The sequence below is a fragment of the Cryptomeria japonica genome, chromosome 6 (assembly GCF_030272615.1).
Source record: "Cryptomeria japonica chromosome 6, Sugi_1.0, whole genome shotgun sequence".
Lineage (NCBI taxonomy): Eukaryota > Viridiplantae > Streptophyta > Pinopsida > Cupressales > Cupressaceae > Cryptomeria > Cryptomeria japonica.
In genome coordinates this window covers 454,340,568-454,358,416 of record NC_081410.1, presented here as the reverse complement: position 1 = coordinate 454,358,416, position 17,849 = coordinate 454,340,568, and the positions used below count along the sequence as shown (strand labels likewise).

The window sequence follows — 17,849 nt, the reverse complement described above, 5'->3', positions numbered from 1 at the left end:
CATCATTTGGAAACTAATGTGTTGTTCTCTTAAGTATAGTGAGTAAACATGAGGAGGAGCTCAACATTGCATCAGTTGTGGTACCATGGTGGCTATTGTTTCCACCTTAGCTTTAAGCTGGGATATTTTCTCATCCTTTTGCTCAATAACTTTCTTCTGGTAATCAATTATCATTTGCATTTTTACCTTTTCAAGTTCTCAATCCTCATGAAGAGCAATTCCTACTGCATGACTAGTAAGGGAAGTAGGTGGCCTATGAACAAGTGCTTTAGGTTTCTTCCTTTCTACTTTGCCCCCTGCTTCAATAACCCACTCTATAGCAGATGTTAAGTTGTCCAGACTTTCAAAACCTACTTCCTTCTAAGGCTACTCAATATCCTGGAGTTCCCCTTCTTCCCGAGGTTGTAATTCCTATTCCTCCTCAATATTTTGCAATTCTTCCTCTTCTTCGTGTTCTCTCTAAGGTTCATTTGGTGGAGAAGGAGGGATATCATCGTGGAGTAGACTGTGTTGTTCTTGTTCTAGGGAGTCAATTAGGATTACAATATTGGCTTTGTGGGTTGGTCTTGGCTTTTAAACTTTTTACGAAGCCTACCACTACTTCTTCAAGATTTTCCTTTTTCGATTGTAGGACTACTTCCTATAGCCAACTCTTCAACTACTTCAACAGTTACTGCAGGAACTGGTTTTACAATTTTTCTCTTCTTGGCCGCAGGAGGGGGTAAATTTTTACTTTTCTTCTCCTTATGCTCTATATCAACTTGTTTTTCTTTGCCCTTTTCCTTTCGTGTGGCAGCCCTAGTTTTTCTAAGACCTTGAGAAGGAAACCCTACTATAACTTCTTCTTGCAAGGGTTCCTATGTTGTAGAAGATTTTGTTCTCAGGATATCAATGAGGATGAGGGTTCAAGAGGGGAACCAGGTTCTTCAAGGTTTTCTTGTTCTTGAGATGGAATAGGCTCCTTTATAACTATTTTCCCTACCCTAAACATTCTAGTTTCAACAAATTCATTCCAAAGCATTGGAGAAACATCTCTCAAAGATTTTTCAACTAAAAGCTTAATTAGGCAATGATGAGAAACATAGTGAGGCCTACCTTTCTAAGTCTCTATTGCACTTATGGAAAGAAGGTTGTACAATAGGTGTCTACTCCAACTATAATAATAATAACTCTAATTGAAATCTCAACCCAAAGTTTGGACATTCATCTGGTAAAGTTACTATTTTCATGGCTAGTGTTCATTTAGTTATCAACCCCAGGGACGTAAAACTTGAAATGGGTCTACACTATATATGCACTAAGCTCCTTCAATGGCTATTTTGCATTGCTGCAGTAACTAACATTATGCAGAAAGGAAAGGCAAGAATGGAAATTATAGAAGGCTACAAGAAAGCTTATAAAAATAATGTTGGAATGATCTAATATAAATAGCAGAAATCACTATGTTCTGGCTTGGCTGCAGGAACAATCAGTGGATCTATTTCTAGTGGTTGCAGGAACAGTCAAGGCACGAACTTCTACTGCAACTAAAGAAGAATTAATTTCAATGAGCATAAACATAGGATCACTCACTAAGTGGGCCCCCTTGGATGAGTGATATCAAGCTTCTAGAAAAATACTTTTAGCAGATCAGAACAACATATCTTTTATTCATTGCTTCCTGAAAATGATTACATGTTTTAACAGAAAAACTCTAGAATGCTTATCAAAATTCTCTGCTCTATTCCTTTCTATTTTGTCTAACCTCTAAGAAAAAAGGAAGATCTTATTAAAAAGAAAAGATCAACTACAATAGACAACTCAAATCACGCCCAGAAGAAGAGGCAGATGATTGACTGATGAAGAAGATAAATAGAGCTTGGCTGTAGGAAACGTGGATCTAGACCGAACCATAGTCTTTACATGCCATAGTGATATTTTGTGAATTCAATGTCCACTAGATTTAAACTTTCGTAGTGCTACTTGGCTTCTCCATTCATGTCGTAGCTTGCGCTCCCTCAGCTCCTCTTCAGCTTGATCTCCAGTTATTTCTTATGTGATTCTTCCTTCTTCATACAAGAAAGGAGAATATCCATTGCGGCATCATTTATTATCTGCACTACAACAAAAGCAACATACAAGGACATGCATATGTATTTTATCTAATTAATACACTCACTAATTCACATATGATATTACCCTAAATAATCCACATAGCAACAGGAACAAATCATTTGGCTACAGGAATAAATGGTATGGCTACAGGATTAGATCGGCAAAATTCAAATATGATTTCATAAGTTTAGGTTTAACACCTGGAATACATATAGTCAATTTACAATACTTCACTACTACCATGCAAACCAAAAGATGTCAAAAACCTAAGAGTTTTGATGATAAAAACATGACAAAGTCTCAACTTATCAATAGGCTTGGAACATTCATCCTTCTTTCATGGTGTAGTTGACTTAGGAGCTTGAAGTGATGAGAATGCAGACATGAAAACCTTCCTTCATAGGTTAAATATTTTAAAACATACAATTCTATTGTTTTCAATTCAGGCAGAAGGGATTCTCGCCTAGTTCCTTGTCTATCTACTACTAATGGGGGGTCTCTTGGACGTGTAAATTTTTCTCTTTCACTGCGTCCATCCTTGGACTCTGAGTACTTCTCCCCATCTATTGGTAACCTAGTTACCTCTGCTATCCATTCCTCTGTAACCACTACTCTCAAATCTTTTTCCTGAGCTTCATCATTTGAAAGTGTGCGGGTAAATTCCCTCACAATTTCTTTATTAAACTCTATCAGCTTTAAGAAATAATCCAGCCATCCACTGTTCCTGAATATTGGTACACAATCCTGGTCCTGAAGAAGAACTTCATGGACTATCGGCTCATGTCAAATAGGTGAACCACCCATTATAGCGATAACACCTTCAACTCTATAATGGCATAAATGTACTCAGTTTATGCACTATGTTATACACTATAGCATACTCAATGTGCCTTTACTTGGTTGGAACCTAGCTGTAGTCTAAAAATATCTCTAAGCAAACAGACAAGCAGAATGCAAGATATCACCTCAAACTAGAAATTTGAAAAAATAAAATGCAATCCGAGAGGACATCAAAATTATCTGCTAGAGTAATTATCAGTGTACTCCCCCCCCCCCCCAACCTAAGGCTTGACAGGTGTCCACACATGCAGAGGAGGACCGAGAAAGGAAAGTATGCAAAATATCATAATTAGAGTTAATATGGTTTAATTATATACATGCAACAAAAATAAATACACATGAGCGTACCTGACATCACACGAGAATGACTGCAACTTGAAGATATTTGAGCCGTCATGCATGGAAAATGGTGTGGAAATGGATGGAGTGAAAGGAAGGAAATGAGTGAATACATAATGGAATATTTATTATGTAGAAAAGTACTCCCACTAGATGGGGAAGTATTTATTATGATTGTGTAGCAAAGATATTAAGATGGAGTGGTGACGGCAAAGCCATTAGTAATGGTTGCTAGAATCTCGGCATGCTTGGCAGTGGAAAAATACCATAGGAATTCATCTTTGCTTAGAGGTTTATGGTATAGGCGCAACCGATAGCCATTGACTAACAATTTAAACTTAACAGGATCTATTATAGATAATCTTATAGCACCATGAGAAAATGTTTCAATTATTTCATAAGGTCCTAACCACCGTGTCTGTAATTTTCCCAAATCATCTTTATACCTAGAATCATAGAGTACAGCCCAATCTCCTTGCTGGAATGATTTGTCCTTGATATAGCAATCATGCCACTTTATGCGCTGATTTTGAATAGATTCAGTATGTTGCGGGGTGGACTTTCTTATCTCATCTAAAGCATTAAGCTGCAAGAGCCTTTCTTCTTGTGTTGTAGACAAAGTCATATCTAAGGAAATAGTTGTTCTCAAAGTTTTATGTTCAAACTCCACATGCATTATTGCTTTTGTCCCATTTACCATTTGAAATGGTGTAAACCATGTTGTAGTTTTCCAAGTGGTTCTATAAGCCCATACAGCCTCAAATAATCTGCTAGACCAATCTTTTTTGTTGAGTGCTACTATTTTGGTCAATATTGATTAAAGCTCCCTGTTAGTAATCTCTGCTTGGTCATTAGCTCATGGATGATAAGAAGTGGATTTCCTATGCCTGCCATTATGCCCCTTGATTTGTCACTATTTCTCTAGGAACTTCATACTGAGTGAATATTTCTTCATATAAGAATTATGCCACCTTATTGTCTCTGGCATGCTTGAAGGCTTTGACCTCTACCCATTTAGTAACATAGTCAGTACAAACAAGAATGTAGGAGTGACCATTTAATGGTGGATCAATTGGCCCAACAAACTCTAGGCCCCATTTGTCAAATGGTGTAACAACCACCTGAGGGTGTAGAGGCATTTCATCAGACCGAATCGTTCTGCCCATTCTTTGACATTTGTCACATTTCCTGGTGTATTTAACTGCATCCTTGTGCAAGGTTGGCCAATAGTACCTTGTAGTTAATATATTGAGAGTTGTTCTTTTGGTTAAAAAATGACCTCCACAAGGTTCATCATGAGAGCCATGAAGTATATCATATGTCTCATCTTCCCTTACACAGTGTTTCATAACTTGATCTGGCCCTGTATAAAATAAGCAATCTGCTATCCATGAGAAGTTGAAACTCTTTTCTACTAGCAGTCTTTTCTCTTCAGGTGAAAAATGTGGGGGTGTCTTTGGTGTAGGGCACCTAGCACTCCAAGAATGTAAGCTTTGATTTATTTTTAGTTTGTGAGGTAATGTGTGATGTAATAATGGACCAACCATTGAGGACTCAGTAGAGCCATAGTTGAGGTGTCCAAATTTTGGTTTGAGTCAATTCTGCTCAGGATGTTGTTAGCCTAAGAAGTGAGATGCTTAGGTAGTTCATAGGAAAAATACTCTAGATGAATGTATTCATGATTTAGGAGTCAATTGAGTTGTGTTTGGTTCTTCTAGGTTGTTTGAGGACCTTTAGGAGTCTTAGAATGCAAGAGAATGCAAATTTGCATCCTGGAGCAAAAGTTGTAAAAAGTTACTAAGCAACATTTTGAAATTTCTTGCAAAAGTTGAATTTTTGGTTATGGGCACTAGGAAGTTGGTTGAACCGACTGAAACAAGTGGATATAATCCAAATTTCACTTCATTGTACAGGTTGGAAGGATTGTAAATGCATGAACAAGTTTTGGGTTTGTGAAACAATCTTGTTTCAACCAGTTTTTGACAGTTTTGTCTTGTTTTTCATTGCTTGTACGGTCTAGTACAGACAAGATGGTGTAAAATCATTGCCATATGTGTATGTTCATTGTATTATCTTTCAATAAGGTTTATTTTCAGGTTGTAGAGATTTCTCTCATTCTTTGCAACTAGGAGCAAAACCCTTGCAAGTAGGGTTTAAGAGCAAGAAATGGCTCTAGCCTAAGCATTCTTTGATGGCACTTGTTGAAATCATAAATATTTATAGGTTAGGGTCTATATATATTTTTGGAATTGGGTGTGTGATGTTGCATTTCCAGGAGGAGGAGAAACAATGAAGGCCTAGGCTCACCACTGGGAGTAGATGAGTTAGGACAGTAAGCAAAGTGCAATTTGTGAGCACATGGAGATTGATGTAGGCCCAAGTGGCATATGAATGGAAATACCTATGAGTTACCTTGAAGGTTCTTAAGGTTTTTAGGTCAGGATATTTGACTGGTGAAAGTTTCTAGACCAATTTTGTCAATCCACCGGTTAAGCCTAAAACCCCACAAAATAGTGCAGCATTGGAAACCACACCTATACAAACAACCCAGATGCACTTTTATAGTATTATCTACAACTTCCAAAAGGGTACTCAAGTACATGATTTATTCCTAGGCTTGTTTGGTATTTTTGCAAATTAAACCCCAAAAACCGCTTAAGGAGGGCTAATGCAATTAGGCCTATTTAGGTGTCGGTAGAGACCTAGAAGGCTTGAGAAACCATAGTGATGGATTTGGTGAGTCCTAAACTTCAAAAAATAATGAAGAAACCTTATTAATTCATTGGGAAACCATAAGAAGAGTTTGTGTGTCAAGATCCTAGCAGGAGGGGTTGGAGCCTAGGAGAGGTGAGTGTGAGTAACTGAGGTGACAACCTTGGGAGGAGGAGTTGATTGTCCAAAAACCATTGGCTATACCTAGGAGGAAAGTCAAGAAGGATCAGACCTTTGGGGTCTCATTGTTTTAACCCTTTCCAAGTGCCATAGGAAGGACTTGAGTAGTTGTAGGGTTGAGTAGGACAAGTCACTCAAGAAGGTGAAACATCCAAGGCTCCAAGATTCTCTGCATCAGTCTTGTTAGCTGCTAGGTAGTTGGCTATGTCAGCATACCATGGACTATGTAAAATGATGGAAAACAAATTCTCATCTGGAAAGGAATCATTAATGACCTCCTTATTGTCTGGTGTGTGAATCCTTGACAGAAAATCTGCCACTACATTTGCTTTTCCTGGTTTATCAATGATAGTAATATCAAATTATTGCATTAATAATAACCATCTTGCCAATCTACCTGTAATGGAGTTTTTGTTCATGAGGTACTTGATGGTTGCATGATTAGTATGTACAAATATTTGATATCCAGTTATATAGTATCTAAACTTACTAAGGGCATAGATGACAACTAACATCTCATTTTCAGTAACAGTGTAATTCAGTTCTGGTACTTGCAAATTTTTACTGATGTAATAAATTGTATTTTCCAAAACTCCTTGCTTCTACCCCAGAACTGCTCCTATTGTACAATCGGATGCATCTGTATGAATGTGAAAAGGAATTGACCAATCAGATCCTTTAAGCACAGGGGCATGGGTTAAGGCTTCTTTTAGTTGAGAAAATGATTTTTCACATGCAACTATCCATTCAAACTCAACTTCCTTTGTCAATAAAGAATATAATGGCCTTGCTTTTTGACTAAAGTCCTTAACAAATCTCCTATAGTACCCTGCATGGCCTAGAAAACTTCTCACATCCTTTTGTTTAACAGGGGTAGGAAGATCAAGTATTACTTCTATTTTAGTTGGATCCACTTGAATACATGATTATGAGATTTGATGCCCCAACACTATACCTTCTTGCATCATCATAAAATATTTTTCACTATTTAGGGATAAATTGTGATCTTCACACCGCTGCAATACTTTGGTCAAATTTTGTAATGCCTCCTTAAATGTAGTTCCATAAGTAGTAAAGTCATCCATGTATATTTCCATACAATCATGGGATATGTCTGATAATATACTGAGGACAGCCCTTTGAAAGGTTGTAGGAGCATTACATAAACCAAAAGGATGGACTAAATAGGCATATGTGCCCCAAGGGCAGGTAAAGGTAGTCTTTTCCTGATCTTCTGGAGCTATTCTAATTTGATTATAACCACTAAACCCATCCAAAAATGAAAAGTATTGCTTACCTGCTAGAGAGTCTAACACTTGATCTATAAATGGAAGTGGGAAGTAATCCTTTTTGGTAGCAGTGTTGAGCTCCCTATAGTCCATACAAACTCTCCATTTTCCTCCTTTCTTTGGAACTATAACCAGAGGAGAAACCCATTGACTTTTTGAAATAGGGTAGATGAATCCTGCATGAAGCAACTTTTGCAATTCCTCTTTAACTATTTCCCTTAAAGCAGGACTAATCCTTCGCTGAGGCTATCTAATTGGTTTACAATAATCTTTGATATATATTCTATGGGTACACAATGCAGGATTTAATCCTTTCATGTCCTGATAATCCCATGCAAAAGCTTGTTGTTGGGCTTTGAGTAATTTTATTAATGACGAGCTTTGATCTGCTGCTAAATGACTATTTATATTCAAATTTCTTCCTGTAGCAACTTCTATTTGAATTATTGATTATACATTAGATATTTCAGATAGACAAGAGGTTTGAATCTCCTATGGTAGTAATGTGTGAAACATATATGTGGCTGTAGGAGAATTTAAAAAGCCTTCAGATGGGAGAAGGGTATGCAGAGGACTTATTGGTATACCCAATGACTGTTGAGCTGCTCCATAATGATTTATTATGATGTTAGAGAGTATTGTATCTTCCTCTTGAAGTGCTATGAGTGGGTCCCTTGATAACATCATTAGTTGTTGAACATAATTAATTTCCTATGCTTCTTCTCCTATGTCTTTCCATACTACTCATTCTTGATCAAGTTGTGGTTGTGCTAGAGAATAGAGTACAAGTATTTTGGTAGTAATACCATCTAAAATTGTCATATCTCCGGATCTGCAACCTATATATGCATCAGCTATTGCCAGCCAAGGTCTTTCCAAAATAATTGGATATCCACCTAATGTTTCCTTGGGAGAGAGGATTATGAAATTAGTGGGATATTCCTAAGAATCTAATGTGACAACAATATCTTCAACCATTCCTTCAGGCCGAACAATGGAGCTATCAACGAGTTGCACGACCATTGGAGTTGATCTGAGACTAGTAATGGTGAGTTGTTGCATGACATCCTTAGTCATCACATTTATTGCTGCTCCTAAGTCTATCAAGGCATTTTTTATTTGAGTTCCATTAATAACTACCTTGACAATAGGGCTACCTGGGTCATAATATTTAGGGACAACAAGTTTTCCTAACATAATATCAGCCAATTGTCCTACTACATGCACTATTTTTGGATCTTTTTTCCTCCTCCCAGGTTTCTTCAAACATGCCTCTTTAATATATTTTCCATATATGGGAATGTCTTTAATCGCTTGAAACAGTGGGATTTTAACACATATGTTTTAGTTGATCAATAAGATCAAAAGCTATATCACCCTGCTGCCGAGATACTTCTACCTGCAATCTTTGAGGAAATGAGGGAGTTCTTATAGGTATATCTAAAGTTTCAGACTGCTGAACCTGCTCAAGGTCTCCTGAGCAGTCTCCTATGTTGGTAACTTTGTTATGACTGGAGGAGATGGAGTAGGCAATGTTGTCTGTGACCTCAAATAAATATCACTTATAGTGAGACAGTATGCAAGATAGTTATTAGGATCAGTTGAAAAGACTTGTTGTTGTTGTTATTGTTGTTTGTTATTTGGATTTGGAACAGGCTGAGTTGGAAGTTGGGTTGGCTTGGATGAAGTGGTAGTAGGAGCAGGTGGTATTAAAGTTGGTTGTTGGGACTGTTTCATTGGTTGTAGGAAACTTGATGATTGGTTTACCCATTGATGTCCTCCCCTCCATTGTGGTGACTATTGCCAGTTACCTTGAGGTGGAGACCAATTCCCTTGTGGCTGCTACCATTGAGATGAGGATTTATGATAATTAGGCCAACGATTTTGAGAGTTATTCCAAGACTGAGGAGTATAAATTCCAAAATTTTGGGAATATGGTGGTTGCCACTGATTTTTTTGTGCATTGAAGTTCATATAAGGATTAGAAAATGACAATGGATCTTGTGGCATACCTTGTCTTGGAGGCCAATGCCTTCTTTGTGAAACATAAAAGAGTTGTTCATCATCTCCATAGACAGGCTTGAAATCTAGGGAACTCTGTTGGCTATCAATTTTAGCTAATAGTTCGCATCTAAAGTCCTTTCTTCTTTTGTCGACAGTGAGGATGAAATTTAGCAAGAATAGCCTTTGCCTCCTTATGCTTCTTCTTTGTCTGTAGTGTATCCAATTGGGTAGCCATATTATTAATTATATCTTCTTTAAAATCCTTCAACAAATGAGTTATTTCCATTCTTGAGATTGTTGAAGATGACTTTGCAATTGAAGAATCAGGCCTACAGTGTCTTCCCCTTTTTGTTGTAGCTCTTGAATACTTTTGACAGATTTGCCTGATATCATCCCATTGAACTTGAGTAATATATCCTCCTCCCATTAGATCTAAGGAGTCAACATAGTCAACATTAATGCCCCTCAGAAAAATCAACTTCATAGAGTCTTCACTTAGATTACTATGTTTAGATTTGCTGACACTAAATAAAAACCTTTCCAAATAGTCTTCCAAGATTTCATCTTCTTTTTGTGTCATTCTGAAGATATCATCACAATTTCGGTCCATACCTTTGCAATAGTCTTTATACTTATCCAAGAAGTTTGTTTTCATTCCGTCCTAGGTAGTGATTACATTTCCTCATAAACTCATAAAGCATCTCAAGGCAGCTTCTTTCAAAGTAGCGAGGAATAACTTGAGTTTATGAGCATCAGTGGTATAATCATAACTTCTGCAAAGGATAGAAAATTCAAATAGAAAAGTGTCTAGATCCTCTCTTACCAATCCATTAAATTTTGGAAGTGAAGAGGCTGGTATGTTTTTCAAGTTTGCATTATCATGCAGGTCAGGAATGGGAAACTCAAATGTTGGATTTACAGGTGGAGGTGGAGGATTTGTTGTCATTGGTCCCTGATAAATGAAGAGGTAAAATGTTTTGTTCAAGGGGTTTGTTCAAGAAGTCTAGGTCTCCTTATAACAAATTAAAGACACCTCTATTTAGCACATAAGTTTCTGCAAATGGGTTTACTTCAGGTGCTTAATCTAATCTTATATCTTGAGTAGAATGCGAGGGAAGAAATATTCCTAATGCATCTCTTCTCCTCCTATGCATGCAGATTAATGAAGGAAATTCAAAGAGATAATTAAGAAAACTTAAAGCTAATGGTTTACAATAGGTTCTTAGCTTGGCACCATCCACGGCAACGGCACCAAAAATGTTGGTCCTCACAACTGGAATGGTAACTAGGTAATAAAACACAATTCAGAGATTGAATATCCTTAAATAGCTAACTTTCATGTGGCAAAGGCTCATTTAGTTATCAACCAGGGACATAAACTTGAAATGGGCTAGCACTGTATGCACACCAAGTTCATATTGCAACCATCCTATATTACTGTGGGAAAGGGGATTCTTCTTAAAGTAAACACACAGAATCTCAAATGAACTAATACTTTAATCTTACAAGCGGAAATTACTTTAAACAACTACTGTTAAATGATAAAGTTATGGTGGGTAGCAAGAACTACTCTATTGTTGTGGCTGCAAGAATAGACATGGGAACTGTTTCCTATAGCTACAGAAATAGACAACTACAGAAACAACTACTACAGAAGTATAAAACTAACTGGAACATACAAAGGATTACTCACCAAGTGGCCCCCCTTGAGTGAGTATCTTAAGAACTTCAGATTACAATTATCTAATCATTCAAAATTACATTGATCTCTTTATTTCATCTTTACTGAAAAATACATAAATAATACCAGAAGACTGTGTATTACAAAATACTATGGTTGTTCTCTACTATCCCCGAGAGGAGAGAGATCCCTTTATTTATAGGAAAACTTATAACAAACTTCTAACTGATCAAGCACATTCCTACAGAATAGGTGAGTGGGTTTTATTAACAAGAGAAGAAGTCAGCGTAGGACAACACAACAACATTTGTCTTGTAGCTGAGAAAATATAGCATGACTAGCCTCCTAGATCTAAGCTCCAATAAGAATAGTTATAAATGTTTAATAAATCAATCTGCTAAAGAACCGGTCAAGTGGTTTCAATCATTACAGCATTTATCTGACTGGGTCTGCATTGCAGTTATATATTTGATGATCTTTCAAACCGCCATTTGTCTTTACTTCACCTTTGCTGACCCTGCATCATGATATTAATGCACAACAAACATGTGTATATACTAATGCTAACATGATAAAATGCAAACCATATTTATAATTGTTTTCAGATATTTGCATAGATAGATCATTTAAAATCATTATATGACATCCTTAGGTATAAGTTAAACCAGTTTCAAAAACACTTAAAAGGTATCAACTTAAAAGAGTATTATAATCCAAATGTTATCTAGTCATAAGACCTAGGCAGGAGTATTATATCAAAAATCTATCAAAATAGAGCCATTATTTAGGCTCATCAATCACATTACAAGCCAAAATATTTTAGGACTTGTAATATTGAATAAGTTAAAATTAATTAGAACTTTTCCATCTTTTTCTCATGGTTTCTCACCTATATTTCGAAGGGAGCTCATTGTAAATTTTTATCTTTTAGTATTGCAACACAACTCTACCGAATTGTGTAACATTTTGAGACTGTGAGAATACAATAATATGAGAATATGAGAGTACGAGAATATGAGAATGCGAGTAGGAGAATATGTGTATGGGGAGAAGATTATGAGAATATTCCTTTGGGTTTAGGGTTATTCTTTGCTAGCCGGCTTTGTATGTTTCCCTAAAATTGCATGTTATAAGCGGCTGGAATGCATAAGGCATAGATATGTTGTTGTAATGATTTTTTAGATAATAAGAAAAGATTGGAGATTTGTGTTATGTGGATGTAGCCCATCTTGGGTGAACCACGTTAAATCTTTGTGTTTCTTTGTGTTGTTTTTTTCCTTCAACTTTGTGTGTTTGTATCTACATATAATTGTCAATTCATATTTTCTCTTGATCTGCCTAAACCCTAACTTTGGTGCTAATCAAGATTACTCAATCCTTTAAGATAATTGAACCAGTGAGCTCATTGATAGTAGAAGATGATATCAAGAAATATGAGCGCATTGGAGCACAAGGCAGAGAAGTAAGTGCATTGATAGATAGGATTCTCTCAGAAGGTACACATTTACTGAATTCATCTATCAAGTTGTTCAACAATATAGATAGAGTGAAGTCTAAGATATATCTAACTCTTTATCTACTTATCCAAGAATTGGAAACATAAGAGAAGGAGCTTGAAGCTTGGAACAAGCTCAAGGACTTCAAGTTGGAAGTGTTGGTGGATAATGAATTCATCCCCACCAAAAAAATGTACATACAATAAAGGGAAGCAATCAAGCTCTGAAAAGAAGCTCTTGAGAAACTAATCAAAGATCTTTAGGATGAGAATCAAAAGCCACTTCCTGTAGACTTAGTTATTCGGGAATTCAATGCATTGACTATGAAGGAGACCGAGTCTAAAGAATTTACCCTTTCATCACTTGATAAGTTGATGGATTTTCAAATGGTCCTGGATAGCTTGACAACTATTTTGAAGAAGAATAAGAAGAGGTAAATCATCATAGAGGATTTGATCATGTGGATTCACACCATCTCCAAGCTTACCTCAAGATCTAATGAATCATAGATGCATGCGACCCTCCACAAATTTGAAGAATTTTTTAAGACCAATTTTGATGAAGAAGAAGTGTCCCCCGACACTTAGTAGTTTTTATCATGTTTTGTAGTTTGTAATTGGTTTTTGTTTTTGAAATTTTACATGTCTATTTGTACATATGTAATTGCATGTAAAGAAAGTACAAGTCCTAAACCAAATTGGACTATACTTTGAATAAGTGAGAGTAGTTGTAGGATCCCTAGGTTTTCTCAATGCTCTTCTCTATATAAATGAGAGACCTCATTGTAAATATATCATCTTCTAGCTAATGCATCGGAACTCTACTAGATTGTAAAACTTAATAAGACTTTGTGCCTTCAAGTGAAATTTGAAAATTCAATCAATAAAGAACTAGAGAACTTACCTTTGTGATGACATGGCATGATGATTTGGCTAATATGGAACAAAAGACAATCAGGTTCTTCTTGCTAGTTTTGGTTTACACATCTATTTTGTCAGTCTCGGGTTAGAATGACCCAATCAGCCATTTGTTTCTAAATTTTAATCAGAGAAATGTGATTGGGTTACTTTAGGTTTTAAAACCATAATTGCATTTCTTAAAAAAATTAACGCATACGAGATTTTAAAATTAAAACTCCATATGGGTTATGGTTCTGATTTTTTGAACTGTAACGCATTTGGGTTATTTGAAAAATAAAACAACCCAAACGTGTCACCTGTGTTTTTGGGTTTTTTTCAGTGATTTGTCATTTTTTCGTTCACCATCTTGGTGCACTTACCCAAGAGTAGGTAATCTCAACTACCCAACAAAAATTATTAATGCAAGCTAGGAAAGATAATATGAGAACCAATACTACATAAGTGAAACTTAAGCAAGAGTAAATAATATTTACTCTAACAAATTATCAATCAAATTTATTAACTTGCAGACCTAATGATTGTCGAGTAATAATGAACACTCAAGCAATTTTATTGACAAGCCTTTGTATGGTTTAAAGACTAGAATGCATATATCAGCTCAACAGTGGTTGACATAGATAAGATCACGTGTCTAATATTATTTGTTCCTCTATGAATCATCACTTGTAAGTGGTTGAAGTAAAATAAATTTAAAATTCAAATAGTTTATAGACATCTATATATATGAGTATCACTAAACGCATGTCCATTTTGATTGTAAACTTGCATTAGGTCGAGACATAAGAAATTGGTTCATAACTGTTATGCCCTGCATATCTAACCTCCATTAGTTTCCTTGTGTTAAAAATATGGGTCCCTCTTTTTTCTTTCTATTGCTTTGTTTTTGTAGTTTTACCTGGCAACCCTAGAACCCCGGAACCCCAGAGTTCTGAGATCTCCTTTGTTTGTTTTTGCTTTGTCCTACCCCAGAGTCCCAAGGCAGGTGTTTTTTTGTTTCCGCACAATCCCGGAACCCCAGAGTCCTAAAGTTGTGCCTTGTCTTTTTTTATGTGGAAGCCATGGAACTTCGGAGTCCTGAAGTCCTGAGTTCTTCGTGTGTTGTTTTGTCTTACAACATCGAAACCCCAGAGTCCCGAGGTCGTTTTGTTCCTTTTTACCTCAGAACCTTAGACTCCTGAGGTCTTTTATGTATTTTTTTACCTCGACAACCTGGAACCCAAGAGTCCCGAGATCTTTGGCTTGTTTTGCTGGTGTGTTTTTGTAATTCACCCCAGAACCCCAAAGTCCTGAGGGCTTGTTTAAGGAGATTGTACAAAAAAAAATTCAGGGGGGGTGTATAAATAAGAGGAATGGACTTTTCTAAGTTCATTTATGCACTCAAGTTTCTCAAAACTCCTAGTTGTGACCTCCCGACTTCGCGCCCCCGTCTTGTCGAGTGTCTTGCATGTTTTTCTCACCAGGTTGGTGAATTTTTTTCTCCCTCCTTGTGATTCCATGTTTATATCTTGTTATTTCTTTTAGTTTTTTTTTTTTTGTTTTGGATTTCCTTTTTGGGTTTTTCCTCATTTTTTTGTGTTTTTTGTGTGCCCTAGTTTTCCCAACCCCAAAGCCCCAGAGTTCTAGGCTGGGTAGTTTTCCAAGGAAACTACCTTGACCTCGGAACCCCAGAACCCCAAAGTCCTGAGGTCCTTTTTACTAGGCCACTGCTTTAACCCCGAAACCCTGGATCTCGGGAGTTCCGAAGTATCTTCTTGATGCCTTGTTGATCTACCCACCCCAAAACCTTGGAGTTCCATGGTTTGTCTTTTTCAAACCCGTTCACCCAGGAACCCTGGAGTTTCGAGGTCACTTGTTTTATAAGGAAGTTATCCACCTCGGAGTCCTGAGGTGGATGATTTTATTAATATTTTTATCTATGCAATGCATTAATTCTTGATTCTTTCTTGCAGATCAAAGCGTTTAGATGGACCCAACTTCCAGCAAGAGAGGCAAGGAGATAGACAAACTTCCCATGACAATGAAATATCAATATCAAGGATAGGTGTATGTTTCAAAAATGGATGATCAGATTAAATGGGTTCCAAACATAGAGGTGGGGCACATTGACATAGAGGATATTAAGACACAATTGGAATGACCAAGGCTAGAGGCCCTGCTGAGAAGGATTAAGAGATCAGGCCTATTGGAGGCAACCATCTTCCCACAATCAATCCAAGCTCCTGAGTTTATCATGACTATTGCACAGTTTTACAATGCAGATACAAGAAAGTGCACAGAAGCTCAAGCTAGGACGGCAGACATGCTAGGATTTATGTTCGACATCCATGCAAGAGATGAAGTACACTTAACCACTGAAGAAGAAGCCCTCGGGGTATGGAATAGTAATATTGCTTCAAATAAGAGACACATGAATGAGAACTAGTTTGGAGGAGGAGAGAAAAATAGGACTAAAATCCACAGATGTGTTGAGGGCAGACTTTAAGGAACCACAGAGAGATTTGATCATCATGTTGAGAAAAGCCTTCAGTAAGCCAGATTCTAGGCATTTCCACCCCTGGATGTTTCAGTTCAGGACCACCATCCTTATAGGGAAGCAATACTTCGACTGGGCCCAAATACTCTCCAACAACATCCATAAATAGAGGATGGAAGTACACCAAACAAAGAAGTTCTTTTTGACTTCCTATGTTATTTGGGTAGCTTCTCGAGCAGGTAAGTTCCCAGGATTATAGGTAGAATGCCAGTTGGGAGATGAGGAAGGGTGGAAGAAAGTTTGGGAGTATTACTCACAACTCCCTCTAGATAATGCAAAGGCTCACTTCAACAGAATAAATGATGCCTTCCTCTTCCCTGTGATCATCAAACTCACAGGTGATATAGGATACAGGATAAGCCCTGAAGCAATGGCGATCATCCAAGAATGAGCATTCTAGCTCATCCAAAACCAACCTTCTACATATATCAAGGTCAGTGGGTTTACAGGGAACCCGATTCTATTGCCACAATATTGCAATCACCGCATCATTTTGTTAGAGTATGTCAGGAAAATACTATGTAGGAGAAAAAGTGACACTAAGAAAACATGCCCTAATCTCACTTTCAAGCACACATTTGCGGAATACGAAAGAGCCTGGACGTATCACACAATTGGCTACTTCTTCTTGTGGAAGAGAGAGCCACAGGCTACCTATTAGGATTTCTATTCCTTTGTTGTAATTGAAAGATGAAATGATGTAAGTTCAATCCCTAACCCCAAAGTGCAAGTATGAATTAATAACAAGATTATAGAATTGAACTTAAATGATGGAAAGGTGTAAACACAAGGATAAGACAAGAATGAAAATGCATACCCAGAGTTAAAATCTGACTGAAAATGTTCGGGACGGGGGCGCGGGCGCCACTGTCCTGATTCTGCCCCTGAAACTGCTCCGAAAACTGTTGTTTTGCACTTTGGAAAAAGCTGTCAAAAATGCTGAAAATGCTGTCTGTCAGGAGGACCAGGGCGCCCAGCGCCCCTATCCCAAGGACCAGGGCGCCCAGCGCCCCTATCCTGGTAGGACCAGGGTGCCCCACGCCCCTGTCCTGGTCTTTTGCTCTGAAATTTGGTGGGAAGATCGGTCTCAGTCTGCTTCTCCCGGATCTGCAACCTGCGGCATCGTCCGAGTCCCGAAACCTGCACTTATATCTGAAAAGGTGTTTGGGTGGCTATATAGGGTTTTGCCTTAGTCAAACCCCCACTTCGGTGATTTCCACCTCCATGAATAGCCAAGTTGTATTGTAAAATGTATTGTGTGTGCAGACCTAGTGTGTGTGCAAGGTCCTAAAATGCAAGAAAGCAAACTAGAGCAACCTAGAAAGTAAACCCTAATTGCTTGTAAATGATAATGTAAATGCTCTAAATCAATATGCAAAGTGATCTAAAGCATGAATAAAGGATATATTGAAGCTTATGCAAAGACATGAAAACAACATGAAATCATACCCAACCCTCAAGGGAGGGGTACAAGCCAATCTTCAGTCGGTAATCTCCTATTGTTCTTCAATGTCTTCCAAGCCCTAAATGGATGAATGAAATTGATAATGCTTGATAGATGGATGTTGAATGTTGTTGAAGTCTTCAAAGATCTGCTCTTTCGCTGCATATGAAGTTCCTCAAAACCAAAAATCGGATCCCTTCAAATGAAGAAGGAGAGCTCTTATGTAGGAAACCCTAGATCGAAAATTCATATTTTGGCCGACCTAGAGATTGAATATCCCGCCAATTTCTTGGGGTTAAGCTTTATTTTATGATTGG

At 37.3% G+C, this 17,849-nt stretch overlaps 1 protein-coding gene across 1 annotated transcript; it reads right to left on the bottom strand.

The window, feature by feature from the left end:
• Positions 1-3,463: 3,463 nt before the first annotated feature.
• On the bottom strand, positions 3,464-3,973 carry LOC131051033 (uncharacterized). The gene has a single exon (XM_057985378.1). It carries the CDS (start codon positions 3,971-3,973, stop codon positions 3,464-3,466), a length of 510 nt encoding a protein of 169 aa, XP_057841361.1.
• Between the last annotated feature and the right edge of the window lie 13,876 nt (positions 3,974-17,849).

What these genes read in the sequence shown, in the direction of transcription:
- LOC131051033 (XM_057985378.1), bottom strand. Translation starts at nt 3,973, where the DNA reads ATGGTAAATGGGACAAAAGCAATAATGCATGTGGAGTTTGAACATAAA.